The sequence below is a fragment of the Lacerta agilis genome, chromosome 8 (assembly GCF_009819535.1).
Source record: "Lacerta agilis isolate rLacAgi1 chromosome 8, rLacAgi1.pri, whole genome shotgun sequence".
NCBI classification, from domain to species: Eukaryota; Metazoa; Chordata; class Lepidosauria; order Squamata; family Lacertidae; genus Lacerta; species Lacerta agilis.
In genome coordinates, this window is record NC_046319.1 from 8,663,455 (window position 1) to 8,675,307 (window position 11,853).

General features: G+C 53.3%; 1 protein-coding gene across 1 annotated transcript; it reads left to right on the forward strand.

Moving 5' to 3' along the window:
- The first annotated feature begins 1,131 nt into the window (after window positions 1–1,131).
- On the forward strand, window positions 1,132–10,405 carry FAM131C (family with sequence similarity 131 member C). Its single transcript, XM_033156827.1, has 7 exons — window positions 1,132–1,196; window positions 2,598–2,791; window positions 5,544–5,662; window positions 6,290–6,386; window positions 7,885–8,067; window positions 9,185–9,295; window positions 10,089–10,405. The coding sequence occupies exons 1-7, from the start codon at window positions 1,132–1,134 to the stop codon at window positions 10,370–10,372; spliced, it is 1,053 nt and encodes a 350-aa protein (XP_033012718.1). The 3' UTR covers window positions 10,373–10,405.
- The last annotated feature ends 1,448 nt before the right edge of the window (window positions 10,406–11,853 follow it).

Here is an 11,853-nt window from a genome sequence, read left to right on the forward strand (position 1 = left end):
AAATGAGCTTGCAAATGCTGGGCTTGGTGGGGTGAGACAAACTTGAATTGTGCTTTACACACTTTGGGAGACTTGGTCTGATACCTCTGGTGCAAAAGTGTTTGGTGATTTACTTGGGAAGTTGCCACGGATAAGAGAGTGGCCAGAATCCAGGAAGAAAAGACTCCAGCAACCTTTAACTCCTCTCCATCTCTCCGCCAACATCCCCTCCCAAGAATTAATGCTGACCTATGACCTCTCCCCCCCCATTGACCAAAAGTTGCCTTCATTTAAGTGTGATGCAACTGTGGACTGGCTGCTTGTAAATTGTTTTCCAGTGTGCTATGTATGTGCTTTTTGTTTTTGTGGGGAGAAGGACCCCAGTTGGGATTCTCTGCAAGTCTTTTTAACAGGAAAATAATCCTGCCGGTTTCCTCTGTCCCAGACATGCTTTCTTCACTTCTAGCGCGTCGCAGTTGATCAACGGGAGGCAATAGGGCAGACCTCCAAGCAGAGGAGGGTCTGTGCTTTCAGGATCCCAGAGGCACTCAACCATTTTAGCACAGTCCCACAGTCAGGGCGTTTCTGCCTAGGAAGGATTGGAGTGCAAACAGCTGCCTGCCTTTTTTAAAAACTAAAAAAAAAACTTGTGCTTTGTTTTGAAGTGCATCTTGCTCTTCTATCGACAAATGCACTGTTTGCATAGTGATTTTCCTTCTGCTGAATATTTTTCTCCCAGTTTGGAAGTGGTTTAGTGCCAGAGCTCCACGAACCTCTCCTCCTTTGACCTGCTGGTTTCCCAGTTCCCCTCTTGAGATCCTCCTCCTCCTCCTCCTCCTCCTCCTAAGACTTTGTTTTTAGACAGCCTCTGGTTTTGTACGGAGTGGCCTTGTTTTTAAATGTGTCCTGCTATGTACAGTTATCCTGCTTAAAAATGTGTTTCATCCATATGGGTGTCTTTTTTTTACTATTTTGTATTTTGAATAAAGTCCTTTGAACTTGCGCCGTTGCAGACATTTTTCTCTTAAGGACTCGCCCCGTGCGCAGAGCAGAGCTCTAAAAAGTGGAATCGAGAAGTGTTAAGAGCAGCCCATCTGGTCCAGCACCCTGTTCTCCACACTGGCCCACCAGAGGCCCCAAGCAGGACCCAAAATGCCGCAGCAGCAGCAACACCACGCTTGCCTTCACTTGCAATCCCCATCAACTGGCATCCTTCTGTATGCATTGATCACTGGGGGAGAGGTAATTGGGGCCCACCCATGTCCCACCGTCTCTCTTGCACAAAGCCATGCAGTGGAGTCAGGTGTCCTCTGCATTCATGGGATGTCGGGGGCCAGAGGGGCTCCTGCATCCCTTTCTAAAGGGTGGAGGCTAAAAGCTACCCATGGCTGTGTGCATGCAGAACTCCCAGGTTTAATACCCTGCTGGCAGCATCTCTGCATAAAACTCGGAGAGACTCCCTGCCTTCAGTCCTGGAAAGCTGCTGCCAGCCAGTGTAGACAGTACTGAGCTAGATGGACCCAATGGTCTGACTGATGCCAGAGGTGTCTGCAAACCTGACATAAAGGCTGGCAGCATCAACGCTGCTGGGTGGAAATCCCTTGCAGATTGCTGTGCATTTGTAGCAGTTGCCAGAGGAGGAATGACTGCAGGGAGCAGTGCAGAGAGAAGCCATGCCATGGTGCATCTGCTGCAGCACAACGGGGTGCCTTCATCTGCCCCAGCTGCAACAAAACATGTCTCTCCTGCATCGGTCTCTCCAGCCACAGCAGGAGCTATAACTCTCCAGTGGTTTGACTTCACCCCTGAAGGTGCACTCTTTTGTTGTCTCCTGAGACAGACGGATGCCAACCAACTGAACTATTCACCCTCTGTGCCCTGCCCAACGTGCATGCGTGCCCTGGGCACCAGCAAACTATGCTAAGCCACTGCCCTTCTCTCTCTCTCTCACACACACACACCCCAAATTGAGGGGACTGCCCCCTTGCAAAGTTGATGGACGCTGCAATTCAAGCGTTTTGTGCACAACGTTTCTTATGATCGGTTATGCACCCCCCCCCAATATTTTATTCAAGTTAGCACCCTTGCTGGTGAGCCACTGCTGCCAGCCCGAGTAGGCAATCCCAGGGCTCATTTCCAAGGCGCAAGAGCTCCCTCTCCTGACAAAAGGGGTGCCAGGTGAGCCCCCATGCCTGGCAGGGAGGCTGCTAGTTTCCACACTGAATAGGGGCAGAGCTCCAGGCAGACGGGTGTCTATCTTTAGGTCCTTGCTTTGCACTGCAATAACTTCGGGGGCAGCTGCTTGTTCACAGGTGGCGCTATTCTGGCAACTTCATCGCCCCCAAAGCTGTCGGGAGTCGCGGCGGGTGGCGGCGTGTGAACCGCCGGCAGGATGCTAATCCCGGCTCATGATCTGCCCAGCAGAGAGCGTCGCGCTCCTGCGCACGGATTTCAATGGGTCTACTCTGAGGAGCACCTAAAAGCCCACGCACCTGACCCCGGAGAAGGAGGGGGGGGGGCTGCTGTTGCACGGAGGCTTCCGGCGAGGAAAGCGCTTTCCCCTCCGCTCCGCCTCGCCTGGGGGGGGGGGTCCTCCGGTGCCCCTCCCCGCCTTCAAGGCGGCTTCGTCGGAGGCGCGGCGATCTCCGCCCCGAGGAGCGCGCGGCGTCGGGCGGCTGGGGGCGCCGCCCCTCGACGGAGGGAGCCGGGAAAGGAGCGAAGCGGACGCGCGGGCGGCACCGTGTGCCTCCTCGATGCGCCCCGGCGGCGGGGAGGGCAGCGGCGGCCGCCATGGGGTCGTGCGTGACCAAAGGTGAGCCTCTTCGCCGCTGCGCCACCCAAGGTCAAGGGGGAGAGAGGGGCTCCGGAGGGGCGCCTGCCGGGTACGAGTTAGCAGCGCCGCCGCCGCCCTTGGTGATGGGGAGGGAGAGCGAGACGGTCTGCTCCTCTCCCTCCTTCCCCTCCCTCTGCCCGGGACGCCCGAACTGGAGGGGGGGCGGCTGGGGAAGGGGGGGCGGCTGGGGAAGGGGGCGCGCTGGTCTCCGCTAATCCGCGCCCCCCCCCCACCCGCTTCTTGGCCCGCGTCTGTCGCGCTTCCTTCCGCGCGGCTGCTCAGCAGCAGCGGAGGGACCAGGATCGCGCCCGGCGGGGGGAGCCTGTTGTTATTTTCCTCACCGCCCCTCCCTTCGCAGTCGTTGGGAAGGGAGGCGCTTGGAATACCTGGGTCCTGGGTTCGGATTCTGCCTCTGGAGGGATGCGGGGGAGGGGCAGCCAGTGGACTGGAGAGCACGTGTCCTGGTAGGAAACAGGACCTGAGGAGCCCTGGCCGCCTTCTGTCCCCTCTTCCCCCACCCCACTCCACTCCACCCCAGAGCAGCATCAGCTGGGACCCCCCCCCCCCGGGCTCCCTTCGAATCCGGAGACATGCCCCCACATCCATTGCCAGCCCCACTAGCCTTCCTGTTGCTACCAGCTGAGATGGCTAAATTAGGGCCTCCACACCCAGCAGCAGTCTACCTCTGCACAGCCGCAGTTGCTGGTTTGTAGGGAGGCATCTGCTTGGTCTCTCCAGGGAAGGAGAAAGCTGGGCTAGATGAGCCCACCACGGTCTGATCCAACAGGGTTTGTATTTTACACATACTCAGTAGGGACCCTAATTAGGATATTGGGTGTGGGTGGGTGTTATCCAAGCTGGTACTGGGGATCAACTTAAGATGGGGACGAAGCAGATCCCTAGGAGGAAGAGGCCTCTTGGAGTGAGCAGCCGTGAGTGCCAGCTTTTGACTCACACAGAGACCTTCCCCAAGGGTGGGGGCTCTGCTGGTTTCTTAAGCAAGGGAGGAAACTTGCAAAGCAAGAAGGAAGGCTGTTTGTAAACTCTGGGGCTGTGCTTATGACATGGGGAGAAGGCTGTGTAAACAGTGGTTTAACTCCCAGGGAAGTGGGAGATGTGCAGAGCAGCAACGGGGCTTCTCTGTGAGCGATTCTGTGATTCCATCCCCTGCCGGCAGCAGATTTCAGCTTCTCTTGTTTGCACCAGACTGTCTGTGCTGAGACTGTTGAGACAAGGGGTGAAGAGAGACTGAGAAGCAGAGGGAAGCTCAGGGAAGATTCAGATCTCCATGCCAAGAGGCACCTTTGACAAAGGTGGGGTCATGGCAGTGAAGGAAATAGCTGCTCTAGGCAAAGATGGGAAGAAACGGAGCAAGCCATGGCTCCTTTCTGCAGAGCAAAGGACCGAAAGGGGCTCTGTTGGAAATCAGTGAGGACTAGAACCTTACATTTAGCGCAGAGGGGACGTGATGGCTCCACCAAGCCAAGGCGCAACGGAACAAGCCCAAAGGTCAAGCTTTGGCGTTGTCTTACAGAGCCAGTCCTGGGCATATGAAGGCGTAACAAAGAAAAGTGCCTCTGAGCACGTGCAAAATGCCAGCCTCCTCCTTCCCTCCCTGACCACCACCGCATCTCCTCTGTCTGGGATTAGTAGGTGGTGGGTCCTGGCAGGTGCTGTGGGGCAGCCGAGCTCACCCTTCCACTCCCCTGGCGCCCCTTTAAAGGTGCCTGGTGCCTGCTGGTTCTCAGTCGCCACTTTTTTGTCCTGAAAGGACCCCCCCCCCCCAGTAAAACGGGGGGGTTGAGCCACATAGGTGCCTTTCTGAACGCAATAGGAGCAGCTGCGGAACGGAGCTTTTGGGTTTGTCCTGAGTCCCCCCCCCCCCCTGGCTCCCCGGCTGCCTGCTGGAAGATGCGTCATCAAAACCCATTTGAAGTGTGTTTTTATTTCATTGCCTCGGATGTGAGGTGACTCGAAAATTTAAGGAACGGGAGACCTGCTGGATCCAGCCATAGGCCTCTGAGCCCAGCCTCCTGTCCTTGCGGCAGCCAACCGGAAAGAAGGACCTGAGCATAACGCCAGCGCTCTCCCAGTTTGCGATTCCTAGTGTATTCAGAATGCCGGATTAGATCATAGCCATAACCTTTGGCAGCTGTAATCCTCCTCTATGAATTTTTCTAATCCTCCCCCCCCCCCCCAAGAAGCCACCTAGGTTCGTGGTTATCATTGCCTCCTGCTGGGGTGAGTTCCATTGTTTAAATCTGCGCAGGACATCATTTTTATATGTATTGAATCTCCTACCATTCCCCACTGGGTCTGAACATTATAAGAGAGGGGGGGAAACACATTTCTCTCTCTCTTTCTCAGTACCAGGCATAATCTTACATGTTTCTATCATGATCCTGCACCCCACGGCTCTTCTCCCTCCCCCTCCTAAGCTAACAAGCCCCCAAACTTCATAATCTTTCCTGCTGGGGGGAGTTGCTCCACCCCCTTCATCATTTGGGTTGTCCTTTTCTGAAACTTTTTCCAGCTCTACAATATTCTTGGTTTGCACTCTCCCTGCTCGAAAAAAAAGAAGCCTCTCCTCAGTTTTGTGGAGAAGCCTGGGGGAGTAGCAGGGGGACCGGGGGGGGGGAGGTCACAGCAGGACAGCCTCCTCCCCACCACCCAGGAGGCCCTTCTGCCCCAAGAAGCTCTGCTGATGGTTTCCTTCTGCTCCTTCTTCCAGATTTCCTCACAAGCGCCCACAAGGACCAGCCTGTTGTCACCCCCCAGCTGGAAAGCCCTCCTGTTGCCCCACAAGAGAGCCATGGCCTTTCCAATGCCCCAGAGAAGGATGGCAGCGAGGTAACTGCTTTTGGGTTGACCAACCTCCCTCCCTCCCTTGGGAATGGTGGTGGATCTGTGGAGGTCCTAGATTTCTGGTCTCCTGTGCTGTGTGTGTTATTGCCTTCACTGACTGGCAGCAGTGGCTCTCCGGGGTCTCAGACGGCAGATATTCCCAGCCCTACCAGGAGATTCCTAGGTCAGAACCCGGCCACCTTCTGCATCCCAAGCAGGTGCTCCTCCTCTAGCTCTTCCTTTGAGACATAGGGACATAAGAAATGTCCTTATCCTGAGTCAGACCATGGGATCCATCTAGCTCCATATTGCCCACACTGACGGGCAGCGGCTTCTCTGTGATTTCAAGCACAGGCAGTTTTTCCCCCCAGGAGATGCTGCCTGGGATTGAACCTGGGGCCTTCTGCATGCCAAGCAGGTGCTCTACCTCTGAGCTATGGCCATTCCTGGTGCCAGAGACCCCGAAAGAGCCGCTGCAAAACAGAGCAGGCATAAGTGAGTGGGCCAGGTGGGCAGGTAACTTTCTCTCTCCCAGAAGTAGGTGATGTACCTGTCAAAACGAAACCCTCCCTCTTTCTCCAGTCCTGCTCTTTCGCTCCCCCCCCCCACTCCATCTGCTTTCTCTTCTTGCAGAAATGCTTCAAGCCCTCTGGCGGGCTCCCCACCAGTGGAGACACCGGCTCCCCCAGCACCTACCACGTGACAGCCCTCGCCACCTCTTCCCTGGGGGGTAGGTACACCTGCTCTCCCCCTCGCACCCTTGACTTCCAGAACTGCACCATGTGTACTACTGCTTCTTCCAGGTTCTGGCCCTCCCTCTGTTTCCAAACATCTCTGGAAAAACCCATAAGCAGGGCAAGACTTTAGCAAAATAATTCCACACGCATCCTTTGCCTGTGTCCCCAGCTCTGCTACTTTGAAACAAGGCGTTTTCATTTAGCTGTCATGGCCAACGGCTGTTCCTGAACCAATTCCCCAGGAATGGCATTGTCTCCTCTTTTATTTTTTATTTTTTTTAAGCAATCTTAAGTTTCCCATCGCTGCATTTCCATGCCAAGGAGTGCTTCACCTGTTGGATTTTTGGCTGCTGGGCAGACTGTTCACAGGGGCCTGCTAGAAGCCGAGGGAGAAAATACCCACTTAAAGAGAGGTGTGTGTGTGTGTGTGTGTGTGGTTTGTGTTGAGAAAATGGTCCCGAGAGAACCAAAGGAAGACATGCGGAAACAGTCCCTGCTATGCTGGGATCACAATATAATTGGCTCATTGTGAAAGAGCTGGATGTCAACACTCCTGCCTTCTCAGGCCTGGGCAAACACCAGCCCACAAAAGAGAATACAATTCAGAAAGGAGTAAAAACTGATCTGAATGTTCTGCCAGTGAATGGTGCAGATTTTGGAACGTGTCAGGCATAGCCTTTAAATCCTGTCGCTTAGCAGGCAGTTGTGTGAATCCCTTCGGGAGACCTGGGTAATTCCTTGCTTCCAGAGGCCCCTGTTGGGACTCTGGCATCTGGATCAAAAAGTCAACCAGCACCCTTTCCAATGTGTCCCTACAGGGGCCTGGACCACCGCCCCTTTTCTGCCTGCCAGCACGGCAACGCCGGATTTGCAGACCCTGCGTCCTCTTGGCTCGTCCTCTCGCAGAACAGCAGGGGAAGCAACATGACCGAGTCCCTTTTGGTGCTGTTTTGAGTTCTGCTCCGTTTATTTCTGGCGGGTGCCAGCTTGACGAGGCAGGTGGGTTGCTAACCACAGAAAGGCACAGCTGAAATCTGCTGTTCTGCCTTGCAAGCAAAGATGTGTCGGGGCTGTGAGCCGAAGGAGAGGCAGAACGCAGTCATTTACGTTTATTGCAAAGGCGATTCCTTGCAAAGGAGCAACCTACAAAAATATAGTGGTTTTTATTATGTGTTTTGTGTTTTTATGTTGTGAACCGCCCTGAGATCTGCGGATGAAGGTGTGCAAATAAGTAAATGCACAGAACATACATTCATCATATAAATCAGGCATTAGTAACACAAGGAAAGAAAAATCTGAATTACCGGCAACAAGCTCAGCTTCAGATTTAACCTTCCAATCTACAAAACAGTATTATTGTACAGTACTGGGCATTTGTTCCCATGGAAACCTTCCTGCAAGACTCTCAGTGGGGCTGGCACAGATTCCGTCCCTCTGCTCTGTTCCCACCTGTGCTTATTGTGCCTCCTCCATCTTTGCTGCCCCCCCCAGGCCTCGTCCAGAGCATCAAAGACCACGTCACCAAGCCCACAGCCATGGCCCGTGGCCGCGTGGCCCACCTTATCGAGTGGAAGGGATGGAGCGCTCCGAGGACGGGCTGGGAGCAGGCCCTGACGGAGGAAGAGATATACGCCGACCTCACCGATGAGCTGAAGGAGGCCTGGTTTGCAGCAGGTCAGCAGTGGGGCTGGGGGCTGGGGGCTTGAAATCCCAGCTTAAGAACAATGTTCAATTGATGCTGCCCAGGTGCTGATGTCCCTTGGGGCGCTGAGAGGTCCTGCACCTCTCCTCTAAAACTGCTCACGAAGGCTGCTTGCGTACACTTCAGAGTAAGTGCCATGGCACTCACTGGAGGAACCGTAGCATGTCAAGGGGTGCTGGGAACTGTAGCTGTCTGTGAGGGATCTCCTCCCAGCTCTTGGCTCCCAGGATTCTTTGGGGGAAAGCCATGGCTGTTAAAAGTGGTGTTAAGAGCTCTTTAAATGCATGATTATAATACTATTAAGGTAGGAATTAGAAGTAATAACCGCAATAGTTTTACTAAGTTAAGAGAAAAAAGGATATAAAAAGTTAAGATTTGAAATATGATTTTATGTGATAATAATAAGTTGAATGATATAAGTTGTATAAGATGTTTATTTGAAGATTAAGAAGTATGGTGAATGATTGTTAAACTAGTTACAAAGTTACTAAAGTGGATTAGAAATTGAACGCAGAAGAGAGAATGGGGGAAGTCCCCCTAAATAAGATTCGAAATAAGAATTTAATTAATAGACTCCTGTGTTTCTGTGTTGTTGAGGTGTGTATCAGTTTTTATTTTATTGTTATTAGTATTGTTTATTGTATTTGTTTATATGTTGATTGAATGTTTTTATCTGTTGTTTTTTTATTTGTTATTTTTTATGTGGAAACACCAATAAATTCTTAATAAAATAAAAAAAATAAATGCATGGCACAAATGTTACCTTTTTCAAGCATCCCGGAGGATGAAACGGCAGTGAATTTTGGCCGAGTCTTCTTGCTGTAATCCAGGCAGGAACCGGGTGGCGTAGGGGGTCATGCCCTGTGTCAGTCCCAGCTGCAAACCAGCCCTCAGCTTTGTTCCCAAGAAAACCTGGATGTTCTAGATCAGGGGGGGGCCTCCCTTTTTGGGGTGGGGAAGGCGCGACGGTTTATTTAGGCTAAGCCTGGCTTGCAGCTTCATTCTCCGAGACCTGCGAGGGTCCAGGCAGGGCGGGCATGAGCCGGCTGCTTCCCTGACACCTTCTGCCCTCTGCCTTCCCCTGCCCAGGTGTGGCTGAGCAGTTTGCCATCGCCGAAGCCACGCTGAGCGCCTGGTCCTCCCTGGACGAAGAGGAGCTGGATTACGGGGGGGATTCGCAGGAAGGCCACCGGCTCCAAGGTAACTTCCAACCCACCTCTGGTTCTCCCCTTTTTTCCTGTTGATTGGGGGGAGGGTTGCAGCCCACCAGAGTAGACCCAATGAAATTTATGATGCCAAGTTAGCTACGTCTGTCAACTTCAATGAGCATTGGTTCTCTCCATCCTTGAAGGCTTTTGTGAAGCGGTTGTGCCCAGTTATGCTTTGCGGATGCCCTTGCTCCGTCCCGCCTCCCAATGCTCTTGAGCAGGGGTCAGCAAACTTTTTCAGCAGGGGGCCGGTTCACTGTCCCTCAGACCTTGTGGGGGGCCGGACTATATTTTGAAAAAAAAATATGAATGAATTCCTATGCCCCACCAATAACCCAGAGATGCATTTTAAATAAAAGCACACATTCTACTCATGTAAAAACACGCTGATTCCCAGACCATACACGGGCCACATTTAGAAGGTGATTGAGCCGCATCCAGCCCCAGGGCCTTAGTTTGGGGACCCCTGCTCTTGAGCTTCCCCTCCGACCATCCCCCACCATTGGCCCTGCTAGCTGAGGCTGAGGAGAACTGCACTCACAACATCATCTGTTTTTTGGGGGGGGCACAGATTCCCCATCCCTGATACACAGGAAATCTGCCGTTGGTCCACCTAGCTCAGTGTTGTCTACTCTGACTGGCAGCAATGGGTTCAAACCCTACCTAGAAATGCTGCCGGTGGGGGATCGAACCAGGGGCCTTATGCATGCAAAGTAGGGGCTCCCTACCCCTGAGCCACAGCCCCTTCCCCAAATTTAATTAATAATAATTTCTCCTCCTTCCAGACCTGAGAGGCCTCTATCTGCCGCCGGGGACCTTTCTCCTCACCCCTCAGGGCACAGGGAGCCCCTCCAACTTGGGCGGCAGCCTCCCGGCCTTCTCCCTCTCCAGCTGCAAGTCCCCCCTCCCCACCGGCTGGAGCACCCCGATGGACGGCCTGGCGAAGGGCTTGCCGCAGGAAGCGGGGCAGGAGAGCCCGGTGGGGTCCCTGTGGCTCCAGCGCAGTAGCACCTCCCTCCGATACGTTGACAGCAGCTCCCTCTCGGAGGACGAGGTGTTCTATAATTAGAGGACTCTGGAGGGAAGGCAGAGTCTGTGCTGGGGGGCTAGTCTCCTTTATGAGCGTTTGAGGAGGCACCCTTGGGTGACGTCTTCTTGCTTGAAGAAGAAGAAGAGTTTGGATTTGATATCCCGCTTTTCACTACCCGAAGGAGTCTCAAAGCGGCTAACATTCTCCTTTCCCTTCCTCCCCCACAACAAACACTCTGTGAGGCGAGTGGGGCTGAGAGACTTCAGAGAAGTGTGACTAGCCCAAGGTCACCCAGCAGCTGCATGTGGAGGAGCGGAGACACGAACCCGGTTCACCAGATTATGAGTCTACCGCTCTTAACCACTACACCACACTGGCTCTCACTTGAGCAAGCCCTGGAGGACAGTTGAATCGCCTCAATCACATGTTCCTCCTATGGGTGCACCCTGCCCAACACCTCCCCAAAAAAGCAGCTGTTGCTTTTTCGGTGGGTATAATCTCACTGCTACGGCCCTTTTATTTAAACTGAACTTCCGGGGCCGCTCTGTTTCCTAGCCCCAGGGTGTTTGGCTTTGGTAGGGGCAGCCAACGAGGCCTCTCAAGATGGGGCCAGGTAGACAAAGGTCTTTCCTCCAGGGGAGTCTGCTTGGCTGGCTGGGGGGGTGAGGGGGACACCTGCTTTGAGGGGACCTCCTTGCTCCTCTGCCCTGCCCCACACACCCCAGCTCGGTGTGTATATTTGTAAATAATAAAAGAGATATTGCACAGAAAGGCCTCCACGTAGCCAGAGAGTGTGCTAACTGTCTGCTGGAAAGGAGCTCAGAGCCCTGTTGCAACAAGGGACAACCTGGGAACATGTGCAGAGGAAGGTGGGCGGGATGACGAAGGGCAAGCCTGATGAGGAACAGTTGAAGGAGCTTGGGTATGCTTATCCTGGAAAAGAGGAGACTGAAAGGAGATAAAAGAGCCACCTTAAAATATCTGAAGGGCTGTCACATGGAAGATGGAACAAGCTTGTTTTTTCCTGCTCTGGATGGTAGGACTCCTACCAATGGCTTCAAGTCACAAAAAAGGAGATTCCGACTAAACATCAAGAAGAATTTTCTGACGGTAAGAGCTGTTTGGACAGTGGAACGGTCTCCCTCTGGAGGTGATGGACTCTCGTTCCTTGGAGGTTTTTAAGCAGACGTTGGACGGCCATCTGTCATGGATGCTTCAGCTGAGATTTCTGCGTCGTGGGGGGTTGGACTAAATGACCCTCGGGGGTCCCTTCCAACTCTACAATTCTTTGAGGGAAACAGGGACCAATACATAGGTGATTCCTTTGCGCTTTAAGCTGTTCTTGCTGGAAATCGGCTCCAGACAAGCTTTGATTGCAAAGGAAATGTCACCATACAGCTCCCTATTTCCCTTGCCCAGAGGTGGCGCTCCTAGGAGCAGGAGGTGGTTGGTTTTTTAAAAAGACCCCCCCCCCCAAAAAAAATTCACATTATTCTGTACCACCCTGAAAACCACTGAAA

Excerpts from the sequence above, each read along its gene's own strand:
- FAM131C (XM_033156827.1), top strand. The coding sequence starts at position 1,132 with ATGCCGCAGCAGCAGCAACACCACGCTTGCCTTCACTTGCAATCCCCA. Across the intron at positions 1,197-2,597 it reads CCATCAACTGGCATCCTTCT|GCGGCTTCGTCGGAGGCGCG; the intron begins GTATGCATTGAT and ends CCCGCCTTCAAG. Across the intron at positions 2,792-5,543 it reads GGGGTCGTGCGTGACCAAAG|ATTTCCTCACAAGCGCCCAC; the intron begins GTGAGCCTCTTC and ends TCCTTCTTCCAG.